The sequence below is a fragment of the Thunnus maccoyii genome, chromosome 7 (assembly GCF_910596095.1).
Source record: "Thunnus maccoyii chromosome 7, fThuMac1.1, whole genome shotgun sequence".
Lineage (NCBI taxonomy): Eukaryota > Metazoa > Chordata > Actinopteri > Scombriformes > Scombridae > Thunnus > Thunnus maccoyii.
In genome coordinates, this window is record NC_056539.1 from 115,245 (window position 1) to 133,755 (window position 18,511).

Below are 18,511 nucleotides of genomic sequence, written 5' to 3' on the forward strand. Positions count from 1 at the left end.
GTTTTATTTTCAAAAGTATAAACAATAAACACAACGTTAGGTAACAATGTCAAAATTCAATATGTCAACAACATTGCTGATTGTCCCTATTGTTCATTAGTATACTTCTTCAGCGTTTTCGTGCCATTGATGAAGCTGTCTACTTTTCCCCAACAGGATTTTTCTTGGAGGAGGTGGCGTCTCTCTGAAGGCTTGACAATATAGCAAAATGTCTCCTCCAGATGTAATGTCGGTTGCTATCCAGTCCATCCTCCAACCTGCAATCATAGACTCTTTGACAGGTTTGGTCCACGAGAGCTTATGATGCCAGGACCCATTTTTGCGCACATTGGCAGTGGAATAATCTAAAACTACCATAGAATTGTTCCAGACTTCCATAGAGTAATTTGCGTGTTAATTTATAGGAGCTTTTGACACCAGAAGGGTTCTGGAGGCCCAGATAGCAGTAGTTGTAATGAATGTCAAAGACTGAAATGCCTCAACACAGAAAATGTACAATACTTTTTAGAGATGCACCAATTACACTAACTTCTTTTTAGTTATTTAGCTAATTAGACTCATACATACAATAAACATCCATTTTGAGCTCAATCGTAACAGTTCACTATTAGCAAAGCAAACTCTGAATAGCTGTAAAACAGCTGTGGATGAGAGGGGTATGTTCTGCTTGTCCAACAGTTGTTTGGTTAGTTGGTTGTACTGTCCATGGATGTATAAAGAGAACTGGATACAGCGTGGGAGGCAGGGCCCTGTTCATTCCTGTGAAAGTTGCTCAATGGCACATGAAGCCAAAAAAGCCACTTCCTGAAAACATACTGCACACACTCTATGGGCCCAATGCCCTCTGGCTAGCTTGAATGGGGATAAAATGATTCATGATGTAAGTCTATGGGAAAAAGTATTTTTGGGTCCAATAGCATCATGTGATGTAATTACATGGTTTGGCCACTATGTCAAATTGGCTTCAAAGCCTGGCACTGTTCCTGGGGGCTTTGTACCGTATCCCTTACTGCCGGATTTTGTTGTACCTACAGCAGTGAGCAACTGTAGTTGATTCTAGTAAAGTGTGTGTAGGTTGTTCCAGGGAGCTGTTTGGTCCCAGCCTAAAAACTAGTGGTTTAATTGCCGGCTTCCCCCATCTCCTGTGGGCTCTCCTCTCTCCACCTCTGACCAGTCAGCAGACATGTTCTAGTGTTGTAAAATATTGTAAATAGCTTTCCAAGTACATATATCAGCCCAGGTTCCATAGGGGTGGGTAACATTTTGCTTTGATCTCTTTTCTTATGTTTTTGCTAAGTTTAGAGTTATTTGTACTTTGTATTTATGTTTCTTTCTGTTTGAGTAGGTAATTTTAGGTTGTTTAGCTTTATTTACATTTTGTTTGTTGTTTTGCTATTAATCAACCAAGAAGCCAAAATATGAAATAAACATTTAAAGGGCTGCAAAATTCCTTGTTGCTGATGGTTCTTGGGAGCTTGGGGGGGGGGGGGGGGGGGGGGGGGGTCTCATTTTCATGTTGCGCCAGGGTTTCCCCTAGTCTGGGTCATAACAAATATAGTGTAGGCAACTCTGTTTAAGTGTCATGTTGAACAATGTGGGATTCATCAGACTGTAGTGCAGTAGTTCAGGACCAAATATGAAAAAAATATGTGATAAATTTGTTTTTTTCAATGTAATGATGGAACATTTACACACTAAAATTGTGTCTTTCTCTGTCAGGTCACTCTCAGAAACCATGTGACCACTTGGCCTGTGATGACATCACTCCTGCCATACCAAGGTTGACTGTGTCACACAAAGCATTTTTATCTGGCATGTCTCAGCAGGGAGAATATTATGGTAGGTGTGACCTGATGTAAACAGACTGCCAAAATATATGGTTAACTTAATTTTCTGTTTTGTGTATAAAAAACTGAACAAAACCTTTATCAATGCAGTGAAAAAGATGCAAAAGATTTGCAAGTGCTGTTTTGCAAATGGAAACAGTTTTGGTATTTGTGTCAGACTCTCAAAACTTGCCTTTTGTTTCTAAGAATGCATCAAAACCATGAAGAAACTGGTAAACAAAAATATTTTATATTTGCTAATATTGTTATTGCTATAAAAAGAAGCCATTTCTTATGTCAAGTTTACACAGCCACATGCAGTGGCACTTGCAGTCATGTATGTATGTATGTATGTATGTGTATATATATGTGTGTGTGTGTATTCACACACAAATACATATTCATGTATCTGTCTATTGTTGTCTTAGTATGTTATATACAGTAGACCTATTTGATTTAATGTCTTTATCAATCGTATTCCTCCCAGCTTCTGAATGTGCATTTTTTACCATTACCTGAAGCACAACTGAGGCCTCATGTCCCAGTGAGCTCTGACAAACAAGTACCACAAGTTAATAATTAATTATCAGAGATAATTATTAAAATTAATAAAATTGTTAATATGAATTAATAATGGAGCACCACCTGGAAACTGGGACCAGTGACCAGACAATGAGGTAGTCTCATAAAAGAGGTCACCTAGAATGCTAATATCTGAGGGATATCAACATTCACAGGTAAATGAAGGTTTGAGCTCAAGCTCTGACTCTCTCAATCAGCCACCTTTCACAATAAATGAGCACAATAATCACAGAGGGCTTCTCTTTAAATGTATGACAGTTTTCATTAAACAATAGCAAAGTTAACAAAGTTAGCCGATGCTTTGACCCTTTTACCTAAGCAATAATAAGTTATGTACAGTGAAAACACATGCAAGCAGGAGCATGTGTGTATGGGAGTGTAGATGGGTAGGTGTGTCTATAAGTGTGTGTGTGTGTGTGTATTTGTGGGTAAGATGGTGGACGTGATCTCAGGAGATGAATTCCCCGCGAGATTCAAGATGGTCACGCAAGAATCAAAATGCCGATGTGACCACGTAGGGAAGTCGCATCACGTGAGAACCAAATGGCGGATGTGACCGTGGCATTTCAGTTAAACAATAGCAAGATGACACCGACTGGTGGCATCTCTGCACTCACCCAGTTCAATTTATCAAACACATTTGTTTGATGGTAGATAACGAGGGGCAATAGAGGGTAAGAGAGGTGCGTGTGTTGTGTGTATGTGTGCGCGCGCACTTGTGTGGGTTAGTAACAGGGGATGGAAGAAAGAGGAGGAAACGTTGACTCTCAAGTGAAAGCAAAGCTTCCTCCGCTGCATTTACAATGAAAAGGAGGTATCCCTGTGCATGTGTAATTCCCTGTGCCGAGTTTCAAGAGACTCCCCTTACTGAGCGAGCTGAGACTTCGCCCTGTATTCACCTGAACACAATCACTAGATCTGAGAGAAAGACTGCTGCTGCAACCCAGCGCTCTCAATTTGCCTGCAGAAGGGAGAAAGGATTTCTCCAGAGAGACGAAGGACTGCCTCGTCTTTAACTTAGTTGACCCCGCTGTTTTCTCTGCAACACTCACCGAGGATCAGTTGCCGTCAAACCCACCAACAGAGCAAGAGGACGGCCCCATCAGCATCCGAGACGGACCCCAAAGACAGACTGAAACACACACCCTACCCACTTTCTGAAGCGACAAAGTAAAAGGTGCATGTGTTTTCACTATACATAGCTGTTGTTATTGCTTAGGTAGAATTAGATTTTAGGATAGTGATTTATTGATCAAAGCATCAGCTAACTTTGTTAATTTTGCTATTGTTTAATAAACACTGTTATACATTTAAAGAGAAGTCTTCTGTGATTATTGTGCTCATTTATTGTTATCTTCCCTCAGATATAAGCATCCTAGTTGAACTCTATTATGAGACTACTTCACTGTCTGGTTATTGGTCCCGGTTTCCTGGTGGTGCCCTGTTATTATTAATTCATATTAATAATTTTATTAATTTTAATAATTAACAATTATCTCTGATAATTATTCATTGTTGCTAATAACCAGCCATGCTCCTCCCAGATCCAACAATGTAATGAAGACATTGCTACTTATCGAATTTTACACCAATACTGATCTGTGATACTGATCTAAATCTAAAAAACTGAAATATAATACAGTGATAATGTATTTATTAGAAAGTGTTTACATTGACATCATTACATCTGGTTTTCTTTTAATCAACCAAAATATTCATACAGTGGTAAAAAAAAAAAAAAAAAAGGCAAGTGCTGATCCTGAGATATTTTGGAAGGCAGCAAACTGAGCTCAGAGCAGCTGGATACAAATGAAACCTGCCCTGAATAACTCTGCTGCAACATATCAAGAAGAAAGTTAAAGATCACGATCATCATGGCTTCTCTTCAGCAGCCTCCATCATCTGTTGGTTTATCAGGAGTACTACTTTGAGCAACAGAGTCGGCATCAGTCTTTTTGTTGCTCTGTAACAGGTTCGTACTGTGGTGGCCGTCTGTAGATACAGTAGTGCTGACTAATGAAGAGGATGTCAAACACCACAGAGAACAGACCAAGACCAAACTTTGTCGGATCACCAAATATCAGCCTCCACTCGTCTGAGGAGAGATAAACATTACAGCAACAGTTAGTACAAACAACATGCTCCGTCAGTCAAATGCTGTATACGATTTAATGTGCCATGTAATTGCACCATCACCAGCAGGTGGTAAAAGTATTTTCATTTTTTCCAATTCATTTAAATCTTTATGTAAATACTATTCTCTGCATTCATTTTTAGCCATGCTAGCAATGGTGCTTTAGGAATGCATGGCAATGTTGGTCAGTATGTCAGTCCACCACTTTGGTCCAGACTGAAATATCTCATTAACAACTATTTCACTGAACCAAATGGCAATCTGATTATCTTGCCCACCTAAGTTGTGATCACTTTGCTGATGGGGGAATTTTGTCCTCAGTAGACTGTAACTTTGGAAGATACTGACTCAACTCAGACTGCTGTGACCTCATTAGCTTCAGCTGAACCTTGGAATGCATTTTTACACAGAACAAAGGTGGTGGATTTTGTCCCTCATCTCTTACAGTATAGTCCCATTCTGGGGGAATAGCCTCAGGGTCAGTATGGAGAGTAGGAATTGTTACAGTGACTAAGACCTACAGTAACAGTCAAAAGTTTGGACACACTGTCCTATTCACTTGAATGAAAATGTTTGGCCAAACTTTTGACTGGTACTGTATTTCCACAAACATATGAGCATGTCAGTATTGTATTAAGACAGACATGAAAAAATCCAAACCTATCTTTTAATTTAATTGCATTTGTGGTTTGCCATCAGCTTTACAAAACATCAACTGCCATTAGTCACCCCCATTGCACCTTTGATGTGTGACTGACAGTCAACAGTTTAATTAGTAACAGTTATTACAGGAGAAATATGTACATTTGGCTTTTTTTAACCACAAAACTTATTTCAAGTGACAAAGAAAAAAGATATTTGTGTACAGCTTGAATTTCAGCAGAACTGGATCAAAACAAACAGAGCTGTTAATCAATTTAGCTCAGGAGACAGCACAGCAGCTCTGTTGTTGGAATGTTGTGAAGCTCAGCAACAGATGAACTTTTTCCAATTAAATGTGAAAAAACAAATGCTGTACACAGTGAAATATGGAGCTTGTTGGCTTTGGCTCAGGAAGTAGTCCACTATATGGAAGGTCTTCGGTTTGATCCCCAGCTCCTCCAGTCTGCATGTCAAAGTTTCCTTGGGCAAGATACTGAACCCTAAATTGCTCCCTAAGGCTATGCCATCAGTGTGTGAGTGTGAATGATTAGAAACTCCTCCTGATGAGCAGGCAGCTTGCATGACAGCCACTGCTATCAGAGTATGAATGTGTGTGTGAATGGGTGAATGTGGCATGTAGTGTAAACGCTTTAAGTGTTTGGAAGACTAGAAAGGCGCTATATAAAAGCAGCCTATTTACCATTTGTGTAATTCTTGCAATTTTGAATCAATTTGTTGTGTGATGCATCGATTCCTTCCCTATTGATACTCACAAGAAACCAAAGTTACTCACAAGAAACCAAAGTTTGTACAAACAAACTTTGGTTTCTTGTTGGGTTGAACTTGGTGAAGTTACTCTGTGGTGTTTTTGGTTGTCAGGGGGGTTGAAAATGCTGTGAAAATGCTCCTCTGTTACCTTGACACTGTAACATTTTGTGTGCCGGCATAGCAACCTACGGCTTTGTTGTTTCTGCAGGCTTTCTGGTTTTATTTGCATGTTACAGTAATTGTTAAACACCCATACTGTCCTGGTGTCTCTGTCTTTAAGACAACATTATACTTTGCCTCATTTAAACCCAAAATCTACATTTTAAGGTCTTCTCTTTTTTTAGGATAGTCCTGAACACATCTACAGCCACACTACATCATTCTTTTCAAGCATCTTTTTACCACACTTATTTAGACCTACAAGCCAAATCCAGTGGAGTAGACCTGCTGACTCTGAGATTAGCGATGCAACCACAGCACCTCAATTAACATTTTGTCAAATAGAAAAGCCCCTTTGATTTAATTTAAATTTGTGGCCATTTTAACAACTGACTGCCCTAAATGCTACAAATGATAAAGTACAGCATTGAGTATACAATAGCATAAAGCACAATAGCTACCATTGTTGTAAGACTGTAGGATCATCTGTAGAATACTAAGGGTTCCACCAGTGAAGTCCAGCAACACGTTGCCAATACTCCACCCCTCAGTGCTCTGTCTTCTGTAGTTCATGTATGCCTGGAAACAGCAGAAAACCAGCAACACTGTAACCATCTGTCATGTTATGATACTGGACTGAATTTTGTGGAATATTATTGAGACAGACTCACTATATACAGTATGTTGAATTGATCAATCTTACAGTAAACATGGAATCAATGAAAAGGCATCACAATCTTAATCAGTGTATTTTCCATACAAAGAGTAAGAATAAAAATATAATGCAATTCAATCCAACAGTCTTAGAACAGATCATTCTTTATGAAACTTAAAATTTTAGTTGTTGACAGTGTCAAGAGAGGCAAGTCAAATCTGTGGTCTGTATTGAACTAACTACAATCTCAAAACATACAACTGTCCTAAATTGAACAAAGATGACAAAAGGTAGTTTTTACTGCATGGCTATTATATTGCAATGCATTACAAGTGTGTTTCCATTTTTTGGTCCCTCTATATGTATGTGTAAAGCTTACCTGCGGCACATATTTGATCAGAGTGACTGCTAGTTTAATGTAGGAGAAATAGTAGAGGTAATCCAACCAGCTGATCTGTTTGGCTACAGCAAGAAATAAGCTGACCAAGGCAAATGTCCAGCCAATCAGCAAGAAGAACAGGGCCGTCCAGGAGACCTTCTGACCGCCTCTCTGGAAGAGAGAGGACACATACTACTTTACACACAGATAGTGAGTCATAGACATTATAATAGTTGTTGTTTTAATGTACTGGATGTCTTACTGTTGATTAATTCTATTTGATAGTAAGTATGTTTAAATCATTGTAAATTATTTTTGCTCTGAGAAAGATAGTTATTACAAGTTGTGTTTATTTCCTGTTGGTATAGTTTAAGTATACTGTGGGTAACTTATAAGACCATTTTTGGTAAAGTGCACCTCCAGGTGTTGTAGAGTAGACTTCAAATGTAAAACGGCATTGGTTGGCACTTTATGAAGGAAGGTGGTTTGATCTTTGATAGTTTCACTCAATGCAACCTTTTTGACAGTTTAAACTGCATTGAACTACATTTGTTTGGGTTAAATTATTTTGTCTTACATTCTTTTGGATTGCATTAGGTTGGATTATACTTATACAATTGCATAAAATACATTCCAATTATGTTAAAGGAAGAATATTGCTGTCTTCTTCAAGAACTGTAAGTAGAGCATCAAACTATTAATCTGACTCACAGTGGATGTGTAAGTAACTTTCCAAATTGAAATGGTGCATTGTAGAATCTTACAAAATAGAAACATGTCAAAATTATAAGTGGCAACCAAGTGAAAATACAAAAGTTGAATTTTTGGTATTACAGATATCTTCTCAGACAAACTGCCTGTGCACACATTCACGCAGAAAATGCATATTCAAGAATCAACAACTTTAATTATAGTTGTAAAGATGCATCTCAAATACAGCCTATAAGAAAATAAAACTGCGGTATTTTAAGTTGCCACAGGAATACCACACAGCTTCACAATTTTATAAATGTACCAACAATACTGTAATTGGTGATTGTTCCAATAATAAACTGCTCCAGCAGTGGGATCTACAAGAAGAAATAGAATTGGGAAGGTAGTTAAAAATTCTCTTGCAGGGAGTCTGGGTTGGGTGCCAGGGGTGAGTAATGTGTCCTCTGTAGCTTTTGTTTTTATGTGAATTGCTCACTATAAATGTTTCACTGAGAAATTTTGTTTCATTTTAATTGCTCTTTTCAACAGAGTTGCTCTCTGAGTGAGATGCAAGAAATGCCCAAATTAGGGATATATGATATGACCAAAATCACGTATCCCAATATATATGATTTCATATATTCTGGGCCATTTGGGCTCAGCATTTGATAATGATATAAGCTGAAATAATGGGGGATCCATTCCTAGGCAGCTACAGTCACTTAAGAGGCAAAATACATGAAAGTTGATTTGTGACCTTTAAGAGATGTGTGCTATCCACTGCAAACAAAAGACATGCAAATTGTGGCTTCAGTGCTCTCCAGATTTTTTATTACGGCCCAATCTTGAAGCCGAAATGTGAAGAAAAGCCTGAAACACTGAATGCAACAGCAGAGACTGTCCCACTTGTTGTAGAAATAACTTTGCTACCAGCCTGCATCCTTAATACATCCATGGCCTGCCTGTGTCTTTTTATGTGCAGCACCATATTTATCCCCCTCCCTCTGACACTCCAAGTAAAGTTCGATTTTAGATTGCAGATGTATTCTGAATAAAGTTGAGTGAGTGACTGTATGTTTAACATTCACTCTATCAAAAACTTCTCCAGGTAAGAACCACACACCTCATATGCAGCAGCCTGGCTGATGTAGACCAAACAGAGCAGTAAAGCATGGAGACTGAAGAACACATCGTTAGCGTTTACAGGGTTAATTCCATTAGGGTTCCTCTTCAGAAACTCCTCCTGCAGGGTAGAAACACAGTAGCTTAATAAACAACAGACATGATATACAACAGTCCAGACCTTAAGTATTTGTTACATATTTTTTGTTCTTTAGATTATATCCTTCAGCAAATTTAATTTAAAATAAAATAATGGATAATACATTAAAGCACCAAGTCCCAGCTTTCATTTGAGTAGGTTTACCTCAACATTGAAAGAACTGTGTGTGAGATATAGCCCTTATAACACATAGTGCCCAAATTGCAAGGCTTCAATAGTAATTGGACACTTGGCTACTTAATGTCTCTTGGGCAGCTGTATGTTGTTTCAACATTACTTCATCTAACTATAAAACAGGGACTCTGTCTGTCTGTATATATATATCCTTTGCTTATCTTGAGATCCGTTCATCTGATATCATTCTACTAAGGTGGAGGAGTCTTGGCTGGGCAGCCCTTAAAAGAGGACTGAGTTTCCCTACCAGCAGCAGATCACTGAGCTCCCTGTGTTTATGTTTATTCTTATGACAACTTCCTTAACCATAGCCATGTTTATTTAGTTGATTATGCATATTGAATATTCCTTTGATTGATAAATGCTCAAACCTTACAATAAACCATCAACCAGATTGGATCCATTCATCTTGTGTACTCCTTGTATCTGACCACACACCCAGTGTTTATCCACAGCTGGGATTATGCACTGGACATATGACTATTTTACATGGTTCTTCGATTCTGATTGATCAATACTATGGATGGAGCAAATGGATTCAACAGACACCCTTAACCCCCCTCTCATTTGGCAGACTAGATTTTCCTCCTCATCATACAGACAGCAATTGAGTAATTTCCCCAAGCCAACCCAAGTGAACTTTCCTTAATGAAAAGTGAAAGTAATGAACTAACAGATGATGGTTCAACTTGCAACTTTTATGCATATTTTAGAACATCTACTCAACCTCCACCTCCACAGTTCTGGTCAGTCTTCTACCCATGCCACTCCTGTCCATAACCCTCCACCCCATGGGCTTGACCATTCCTGCCTAGTTGGCCAATCTTTGGAGTAGGAACTCTGCAAATGCTTGAAACAGCATGATTCTCAGTCTGCCATGCATGGCCTCCAGTCTCCACCTTCTCCAAACTGGGCATCCTTCTCTCCATTACAGCGTTCTATGCTGTCCACTCCTCTAACTCAACCCGAAGATTCTCCAAATCAACTTTCCCAATCCAGTTCTACCTCCAAGACTCATGAGCATCAGGCCAACCACCAGCCCTTGCCCTCTTCAGCCTGTGAACCCTCTCAATTCAGCACCCAGTGCCCTGTACTACCTCCTATGTGGCACATAAGTCCCTCTTATTAGAACTGCACTGCCAAACACCCATAACACTGCAGCCTTTGCAGCCCAGTCAAATGTTTCTCCAACCCTGGCAAGTGCTGCATTTTATGTACTAGTTTGGATGTGAATACTTCTTCACATGTGCCTCTTGTTCCTTTAAATGCATCCCTGTATTTACCTCCTGCACAAGTGAACCTTTCCTTCAGCAAAATGTGTTTCCTGCTCCCTTGAATATGTCCTCACAGGCTCCAGCTCCACATGCCCCTGTGCCCTCACAGGAACATAGCCTTCCACCACCTGTTGCGTCCTATTCCTTTGTTACAGCACCTCATGTGACTAATCCAGCAGCACAGCCTGTTTCAGTAGATTCCTTTTAATCACCAGCTTCCTTACCTGATCGCTTCCTATCCCCAGTCCCATATTGGTGTCCTCTCCCTACAAGTGGCACAAGCCCCTGCTAGTATTCTCCCTCATACTCACCCAAACAAGCTGCTGCTGGTGTTCTTCTTCCTCCTACTCAACCTTCATAAACAGCTGCCTATTATCCTCATATGCAACAGCCAGTTGCTGTTGCCTCTCTCAGTAGCCCCTGCCTAATATGTCTTGCCATGAAGGCCCTTCATTCCATCTTTTCAGCCATGATGACCATGGAGAATTTGCCATTTTAAAAATGGCACTTAATAATTCAATTACCTGAAGTTGGAAACTGCTCGTTGCCTTCCCTTTCTTGCTTGCCACCTTGCCTCAGTTCTTTCTATATTGATGTATACCTACTCAAATTAAAGCTGAGACTTGGCACTTTAATGTAGTATCCATTACTTTATTTCAAATTGAATGTGCTGAAGCACAGAGCCTGAAGAAAAAATAAAGTGTAACTGTCCAATAATTAAAATATACAGAGTGTTGCCATACATTGTTAACATACTCCACTGTGAACTGACATTGTTTATCAGACAACAATGTGAGAACATGGTCTGACTAGGAAACATTTAATTATTTATCAAAATGATCAAGTCAGATGGCATTGTCAAAAAGGACAGGAATCATGACAAATGTGTGCTTTATTTCTAATTTCACTTTTTTCTAAATATGTGGTATTAACTATGATAGTTTTTACTTCCAGCAGTTTAAGGGGCAAAATTGCCTCACCTGAAACTTAAATATCAGACCTCAATTATTCATGTCCATTTCGTCTGGATTGTAATGCAAGGCTCATAGACAATTCCTGTTCTGTAGCTGCCCATGGAAGTACAGTTGTGTTCCTAACTGATCAAAGTAGTACCCCGGTGATTTAGCATTTCACATGAGAAAGGTTCCTCCAGTAGTACTAAACTACTAGTACTTAACATGGCTGAAAGACTGACCTTGAATGAAGGATGAAGTTACCTTTATATCTGGCACCCAGAACAACCCTATATTGAAGACACTATAAGCGATGAAGCCAGTTAGGTTGAGAGCCAGGAAGTCAAAGTTGAGTCCTACAACACTGAAAGCAAAGATGTTAATATCATTAATCCGAGTCAGTTCATTTTTCTCAAATTTTTGTGCATTTTTTGCACGTTGGTCCTAAGGAGACAGAAAGATATCTGGCCACTGAGTCTGAGGCCACCAGGATTCCCATGTGATCCAATTAGAATATGTAAAGCAAAAATCTAATGAAAATCACCAGAAATATATTTAGAAACCACTTATAAACACAGTTATTCACACCACAACCAAAGACTATGCAAAAATCTGCCCCATACTGGTAACAGGTATGGACCATGTGTGTTTTTTTGGTTTATTACATAAAGTTAATAAAAATTAAACAAACAAAATTAAAATTAAATTAAAAGCAGCTGTTCCAGAGGAATTTCCTTCAAAGAAAGCCTCTGTATAAACCCAAGTAAATAATCATTTGGTATTCATTTGTTACTAGAATTTTTATTCTTCATAGATGTTCAACAGTATATGGGCCTGCAGAGATGTTAAGACAAGATGGCAGGGGTGGAGGTGCGTGCAGGTGCTTGTGGCAGTGTCTGCCCTGGTATGAAACCTGAGATTTATAACGGCTGATGGAAAGGTGATAGTGGAAGATGAACTTTCTTGTCGTCAAAATGAGGACACTAAGCCACAATGAAATGTTTTGCTCGCTTCAAACAACTTCTCGTCAGAGTGGATTGAAGAGTCCATGAAGCGTCTATTTGAAGTTTGTCCAAAAACTATGCACAAAGGCCCACACAAGGATATTAGCACACACCCGGTCAAAGCAGATGGCCAACCACCTAGAGCCGGGTTCTGCTTTAAGTTTCTGCCCGTTTAAGGGGAGTTTTTCCTTACTGCTGTTGCCAAGTGCTTGCTCATAGTGGAATTGTTGGGTCTCTGTAAATTGAAGAGTACAGTCTAGACTTGCTCTATGTGAAAAGTGCCCTGAGAACTTCTGTTGTGATTTGGCACTATATAAATAAATTGAAAAATTAACAATATCAAGGCATGTTTCAAGGCTTAATGAGTGCAGAGAAAACATTCCCAGGTTTGTTTCACACTACTTGGATGAGCTTCCACCTGTTGGGTTTGACAGCATGGATGCCTCGGCGCTGCTAAGCAGACTGGAGCAGTTGAGCCAAGAAGTTTCTAGCTTGAGGAGGGCCCTGAATGTACAGACAAGTGTGATTGAGATCCTGGGGGCAGCTACTGCGGCTATGGATCGCCAGATATCAGCAATAGAGAAGTACCGTGGTCTCCCTGGCTTGGACCCTGGAACCGGTGCCTTGCGGAAAGGAGAGGTGCAGGGGCTGGGCTCCACTTGCCAGGAGAAGAGGATGAAGGATGAAACAACAATGAGCACACTGCCCTGAACACAATCACGGTCCCCACAGTGCAGCATTGTTGTGAAAGAAGGACGACAACGTAAGCCGGTGCCTCAAAATGCAGTAGTGCAGCCAAAACCCTGCACTATACAAGCTCATTTGAAACGATTGAGAGCAGAAGAAAATGGGGATAAGTGGTACCAGCACTGAGAATAACATTCAAATGGTTAAAACCAAGCTGGTGAGTGCATTTGTTTCTAGATTGTCCCCTAATCTTGATGCTGACACTCTACGTAATTATTTGACTGAGAAATTAAGCAATAAATTAGTTACATGCCGGAAGATTGACTTGACCCGGAACAGATTCAACTCGTTTCATGTCACTGAAGAATGTAATGAAGTTGCTGATATGTACGATCCACAACTTTGGCCAGCTAGGACTTATGTCCATTGGTACTATGAGACTTGTAAATCAAGAGCTAATGGCAAAGGGGGCTCTGATCCACAGGCCTCACTGCCATTAGCTCTGATCTGATCTGCAGCATTCTGCGAATATACCTGTTGCCCCGCATGGGAGCCACAGCCTAGTATGTGCCCGGGCAAACGACAGAAGTAAGTAAATAAGGCATAATATGAAATTAACTAACCTTAATGAAAATCAGTGTTGTGTCATGTAATGCGTGAGGGCTGGTGTTGGCCACAGTGAAGCAGACAAATCACGCCATGTGGTTGTGGACAAGTTCTTGGAGATTTGTGATATACTGTGTGCTCAAGAGACATTCTTAGCTAAACAACACTTGGAAAGACTAAAGTCTTAACATAAAGACTTTTATGGGGCTGGTGAGTCTACTACTGACCTTAGCAGCAAAGTAGTCCAAAGCAGGATGCCAGGTGGATTTTTTTGAACATTTATACACCCTATGAGTGTTACCAAAATGAAGGTGAATATCTCAACAGATGGGCATGTGTTATGTCTTTTATTGAGGACAATGCTTCCACCTGTATCTATGTTGCTGGAGATGCTGATGTCTCTGATGGTAATTCTTTATTTGCTAATCACTTAATGCAGTTTTGCTCTGATGTGGTGTGATCCTCTCTGGCAAGGTGCTTATGCCTGACAATAGCTATACTTATATCAGTAAAGCTTGGCACACAACTTCATGGCTTGAACACTGCATATGCACAGCTGATGCACATGACACTCAAGATGCCATGGAGATTAATTATGATCTAGCCACTACTGACCATATAACCCTTTTCTATGTTGTTAAATTTATGCAATATACCTATGTTATCATCTGTTGATAGCAACATAAGTGCAGGGAAATTAGACTGGTCTAACTTAACACAGGAGGATCTTAAAGAATAGATTTCTCAGACTGACAACTTGTTGGGATGTATTGAACTACCAAAAGATGCTAGTGTTTGTTCTGATATGAATTGCAAGAACCCGCAACATGATAATGAGGTCTGTTCTATGTATGATTCTATTCTAAGAGCTTCATCCTGAGGCTAGAAGGGCTTTTAAAGCATGGGTTGAGTCAGGTAGAAATAAACATGGACCCTTATTTGAATATAATAAATGTGCAAATGTAAATTTTAAATATACCCTTTGATTTACTAAAGAGAATGAGAAGACACTGAGGTCTGACTCACTTGAGAGAAAGTTGCAAAACAATAGTCCTAATGATTTATGGAAAGAAGTCAGAATCATGAATAATTGTAAAACATTGCTACCACTGAATATTGATGGAGTCAACTAAACATAAGACTTAAGTGTGGAATGGATCAGAGAAAATTTCTCAGTTGTGGCAGAAACATTACTATGATCTTTTCAACTGTGTTAAAAGCAATTTGTTTAGTGTGGGCAACATAGATAACAATGAGCATGTGATTGTTAACCCACAAGAACTCCAAGATGCTGTCATGAAGCTAGGAGATAGTAAGGCATCTGGTATGGATAATAGAACTGCTGAACATTTAAAACTTGCTAGTAAAAAACTCTACCCTCTGCTTGCTATTTGTTTTACTGGGTTATTAGTCCATGGTATTCTACCTGACTCTATTTTATCTGTTTACCAGCCTGTCGCTGGTAAACTACACAGCTCGGAGAATTACACATCTATAGCCTTAACCAGCATTCTATCCAAAGTGCTGGAGAGAACTCTACTAAATAGTACATCCTGACTTCTGACAACTAGTGCGGTTCGGTTTAAATGTAAACACAGCACTGATATGTGTATTTTTGCTTTAAAGGAGATTTTAGATAAATACAATTTTTCACAATTTTTATGTGTTTTATTGATGCCTTTAAAGTCTTTGACAATACAAACCATAAAAAACTATTTAATAAATTATATCAAAGCGGGGTTCCTAGATTTCTCCTCAGAATCCTGGTTTTCTGGTATGCTCATTAGATGATGCAAATTAAATGGGAAATTCTGTATCTGCTCTGTTACATGTGAATAATTGAGTTCGACAAGGTGGTATTTTGTCTCCTTTTCTTTTAAGATCTATATGGATGATCTGTCAATGCAGTTAAAAGGATGTGGAACAGGGTGAATGGTTGGTTATTCTCTCATTAACCACCTTATGTATGCAGATGATTTGGTGATTTTCTGTCCATGTAGTGCTGGTCTTCAACAGTTTTTGAGGGTATGCTCACAATATGGTATAGATTTTGACATCAAATAAAATACAAATAGGAGTAATATTATGATAGTCAGAAGTAGGGCAGACAGAAAACTGTCTGGCATTTACCGCAAAGTGTTTAATGAGGCTAAATATTTGGCCCATTACATAATTAATGATTTATCAGATGATAAGGACAAGTACAGACAGTGTCGAAAGTTGTGAGCATAAGCAAATGTTAGCTCTGAAATTTAGTATGTGTTCAGTGACTGTGAAGATCTCTCTTTTTAAAGCTTTTTGTATCCCACTATATATTGCTCACCTGTGGCGTTGCTACAGAAAAAGGCAGCATGCAGAGACTCACAGTGGCTTATAAACTGTGAGTATGAGGCTGCTGCTTAAAGCTCCAAGAAGCTGCAGTGCAAGCCAGATGTTCATTAATGTTGGTGTACCTACCTGCTCTGCTGTAATATGAAATATATGTAGATGTACATGCAGGTTATCTGATTCTGTTTACAGTATTATTTCAGCTTTAACCAACCCTGAAATGAGTTCTGTCAGGTTCTCATCTAGAACATTCTAGAACCATCTAGAACGTGGAGCCATTGGCATTCTAGCCTGTCTGATAATTGTGGAACGCTTTTTGTTTTTATTGTTTGTTTTTCTTTTTTAGAGATTATTTATTCATTCATTTCGTTCTTTATACTTCATTGTGCTATGGACCCCCCATGATTTGTGTCCTTAATAAAGTCTGAACTGAACTGAAATTTCATGGTTTTTTATGCTCAACTGACCTGCTGTTTATTAAGTAACAGGGGTTAAGCTAGCTTCACATTTAATTTGAATTAATTTTGTACTTGTAGTTCTCTCCAGGAAACATCCTTGTAAATTATTAAGAATTTTTTTTAGAAATTTACAGACCCATAAAATACAGCTTTATCATTTTTACCAATTATGAACCACTGCCACATTTGATCCTCTGCATTGTGTGACTCTCAACACTTTGCGTATGTCAAACCCGTGGGAAACTACATACCTACTTATCACACAGATCAGTATGTAAAGGTGTAAGACTTTTTTGCTTTGTGTTTTTTGTTCATTAATGCAAAAGGTTCAAAAGTTAAATTTTTTAAGTAATTTTCACAATGACAATAAATTTGAGAAACATCCAGAAGTCTGTTTGAGCAAGAGCAGATTGAGTGTATGCATATGCAAAACCTAGATGAATGAAGAGAAGGGCAGATGGCAGGCAAAAACTACCTTTTCCTCCTCCAGTTTTCCAAGGCTTGTGGATAGAAGGACACCGACCAGGCCAGAAAGTAAATCCAGCCAATCACCTCACCGAGTACTGACAAGATGTTGCTATGGACAACCATAAAGCGGATCCTGACGGACAAACTGTGGGAAAGAGGATGAGGTTTACAGACAAACTGTATGTACCATCATACTTTACAATGGCACCATCATTACACTGTCAAAAAAGGCTGTTAAGGAGTATACTCATGTAATTTCAGTATAGAGTATAGAAAATATATTGGTAATACATTATCAACCATACCCAGGTGGGTAGACCCATGCATCTCATTCTGAGCATAGTCTGCAGTTGTAGTTTGTCTGGCATTAATTCTAGTCGGTCCTATCAGTAGCCATTCAACATCCATGCACATTGCTGCTGAATGTATGAATGTAACCTAATGAATTTCATGTGATGTAGCATGAAATTCATTAAATCTGTCCATGTGGGTCCATGAGTGGTGTACAACAGTGCATAAAAGTGGCTAAAGCTTCACTAATGCTCACTACAGAACATACATCAAAAATGTAGAGTGTCATTAAAAAAATGACTGATTTTGATTCATAGAATAATAACCATACAAGAGTGCTCTTATGTAAGCAAGGCTATCAAGATTCAGGTTCACAAAATTTATTCAAAAAAAAAACTGACAGGTTAAGTATATGATTGGATAGAAGCCAAGCCCTGTTCATTTCTTCTTTTATTGTACTTAGTGAATAAAGTGATTCTTATAGTGATGCTGGACTGACACAACAGTGGACTGAAACGAATGGATAAAAGAGAAGTGAAGTTAAGCAGACTCTCAGTGCTGCATCTGTACCAGTACCCACCTGTTAAGGTCTGTGTTGTTGCTAAGCAGGTATGTGGTCACCTGACCAACATCATTGCCTGTCACACTGAAACTGACTGAGGTTGCCTCCGCTGGCAGCAACACCTAAACAACACCAAGAACAACATAAGCCCAAGAGGTTTTAGTCACCTGGGATCAGACAACCCCACTTATCCTCTTCTCTTTTAAGTAATGAGAGCATAGAAATAAATATAATCCCTTTTTGCTTTGGTTGATCTATGCTGTTAACTTTGCACACACTACTGAGTCGAAGTGTACACACTTAGCTTGAGAACCTTTTCTGTGCAACAATGGAAGCTAGTTCAAGCTCTGGGACACAGATAGTATTTCTTAGCATGATACATTTATTGTTGTTTCTTTTCTACTTAAAATTGTAAATAATACTGTATCTGCATTATAGCTCTAGTACAGCTCAGTGAGTATGTCCTCAGTCTTCAAGGCAAACTGTCCATTTCCTTTTATTATTTCTTGAGTACAAAGTGGACATTTTAGCCTGGTGATTACTAGAGGAAAGGTAAAGTGGGGTCACCAAAACTTTAGAATCCATC

The 18,511-nt window shown here is 39.0% G+C and overlaps 1 protein-coding gene across 2 annotated transcripts in view; it reads right to left on the bottom strand.

Moving 5' to 3' along the window:
• Positions 1-4,053: 4,053 nt before the first annotated feature.
• Positions 4,054-18,511, bottom strand: part of ctns (cystinosin, lysosomal cystine transporter) — a 33,269-nt gene continuing 18,811 nt past the window's right edge. The window contains exons 5-11 of one of the 2 annotated variants that reach the window (XM_042417714.1): positions 17,944-18,047; positions 17,080-17,217; positions 11,786-11,885; positions 8,962-9,081; positions 7,146-7,316; positions 6,573-6,690; positions 4,054-4,503 (exon numbers count right to left, since the gene is read on the bottom strand). In XM_042417714.1, coding sequence (XP_042273648.1) covers positions 4,355-4,503; positions 6,573-6,690; positions 7,146-7,316; positions 8,962-9,081; positions 11,786-11,885; positions 17,080-17,217; positions 17,944-18,047 — 900 coding nt within the window. In that variant the 3' untranslated portion in view covers positions 4,054-4,354. The remainder of the gene's footprint in view (positions 4,504-6,572; positions 6,691-7,145; positions 7,317-8,961; positions 9,082-11,785; positions 11,886-17,079; positions 17,218-17,943; positions 18,048-18,511) is intronic. The other variant, XM_042417713.1, reaches the window with a different exon arrangement.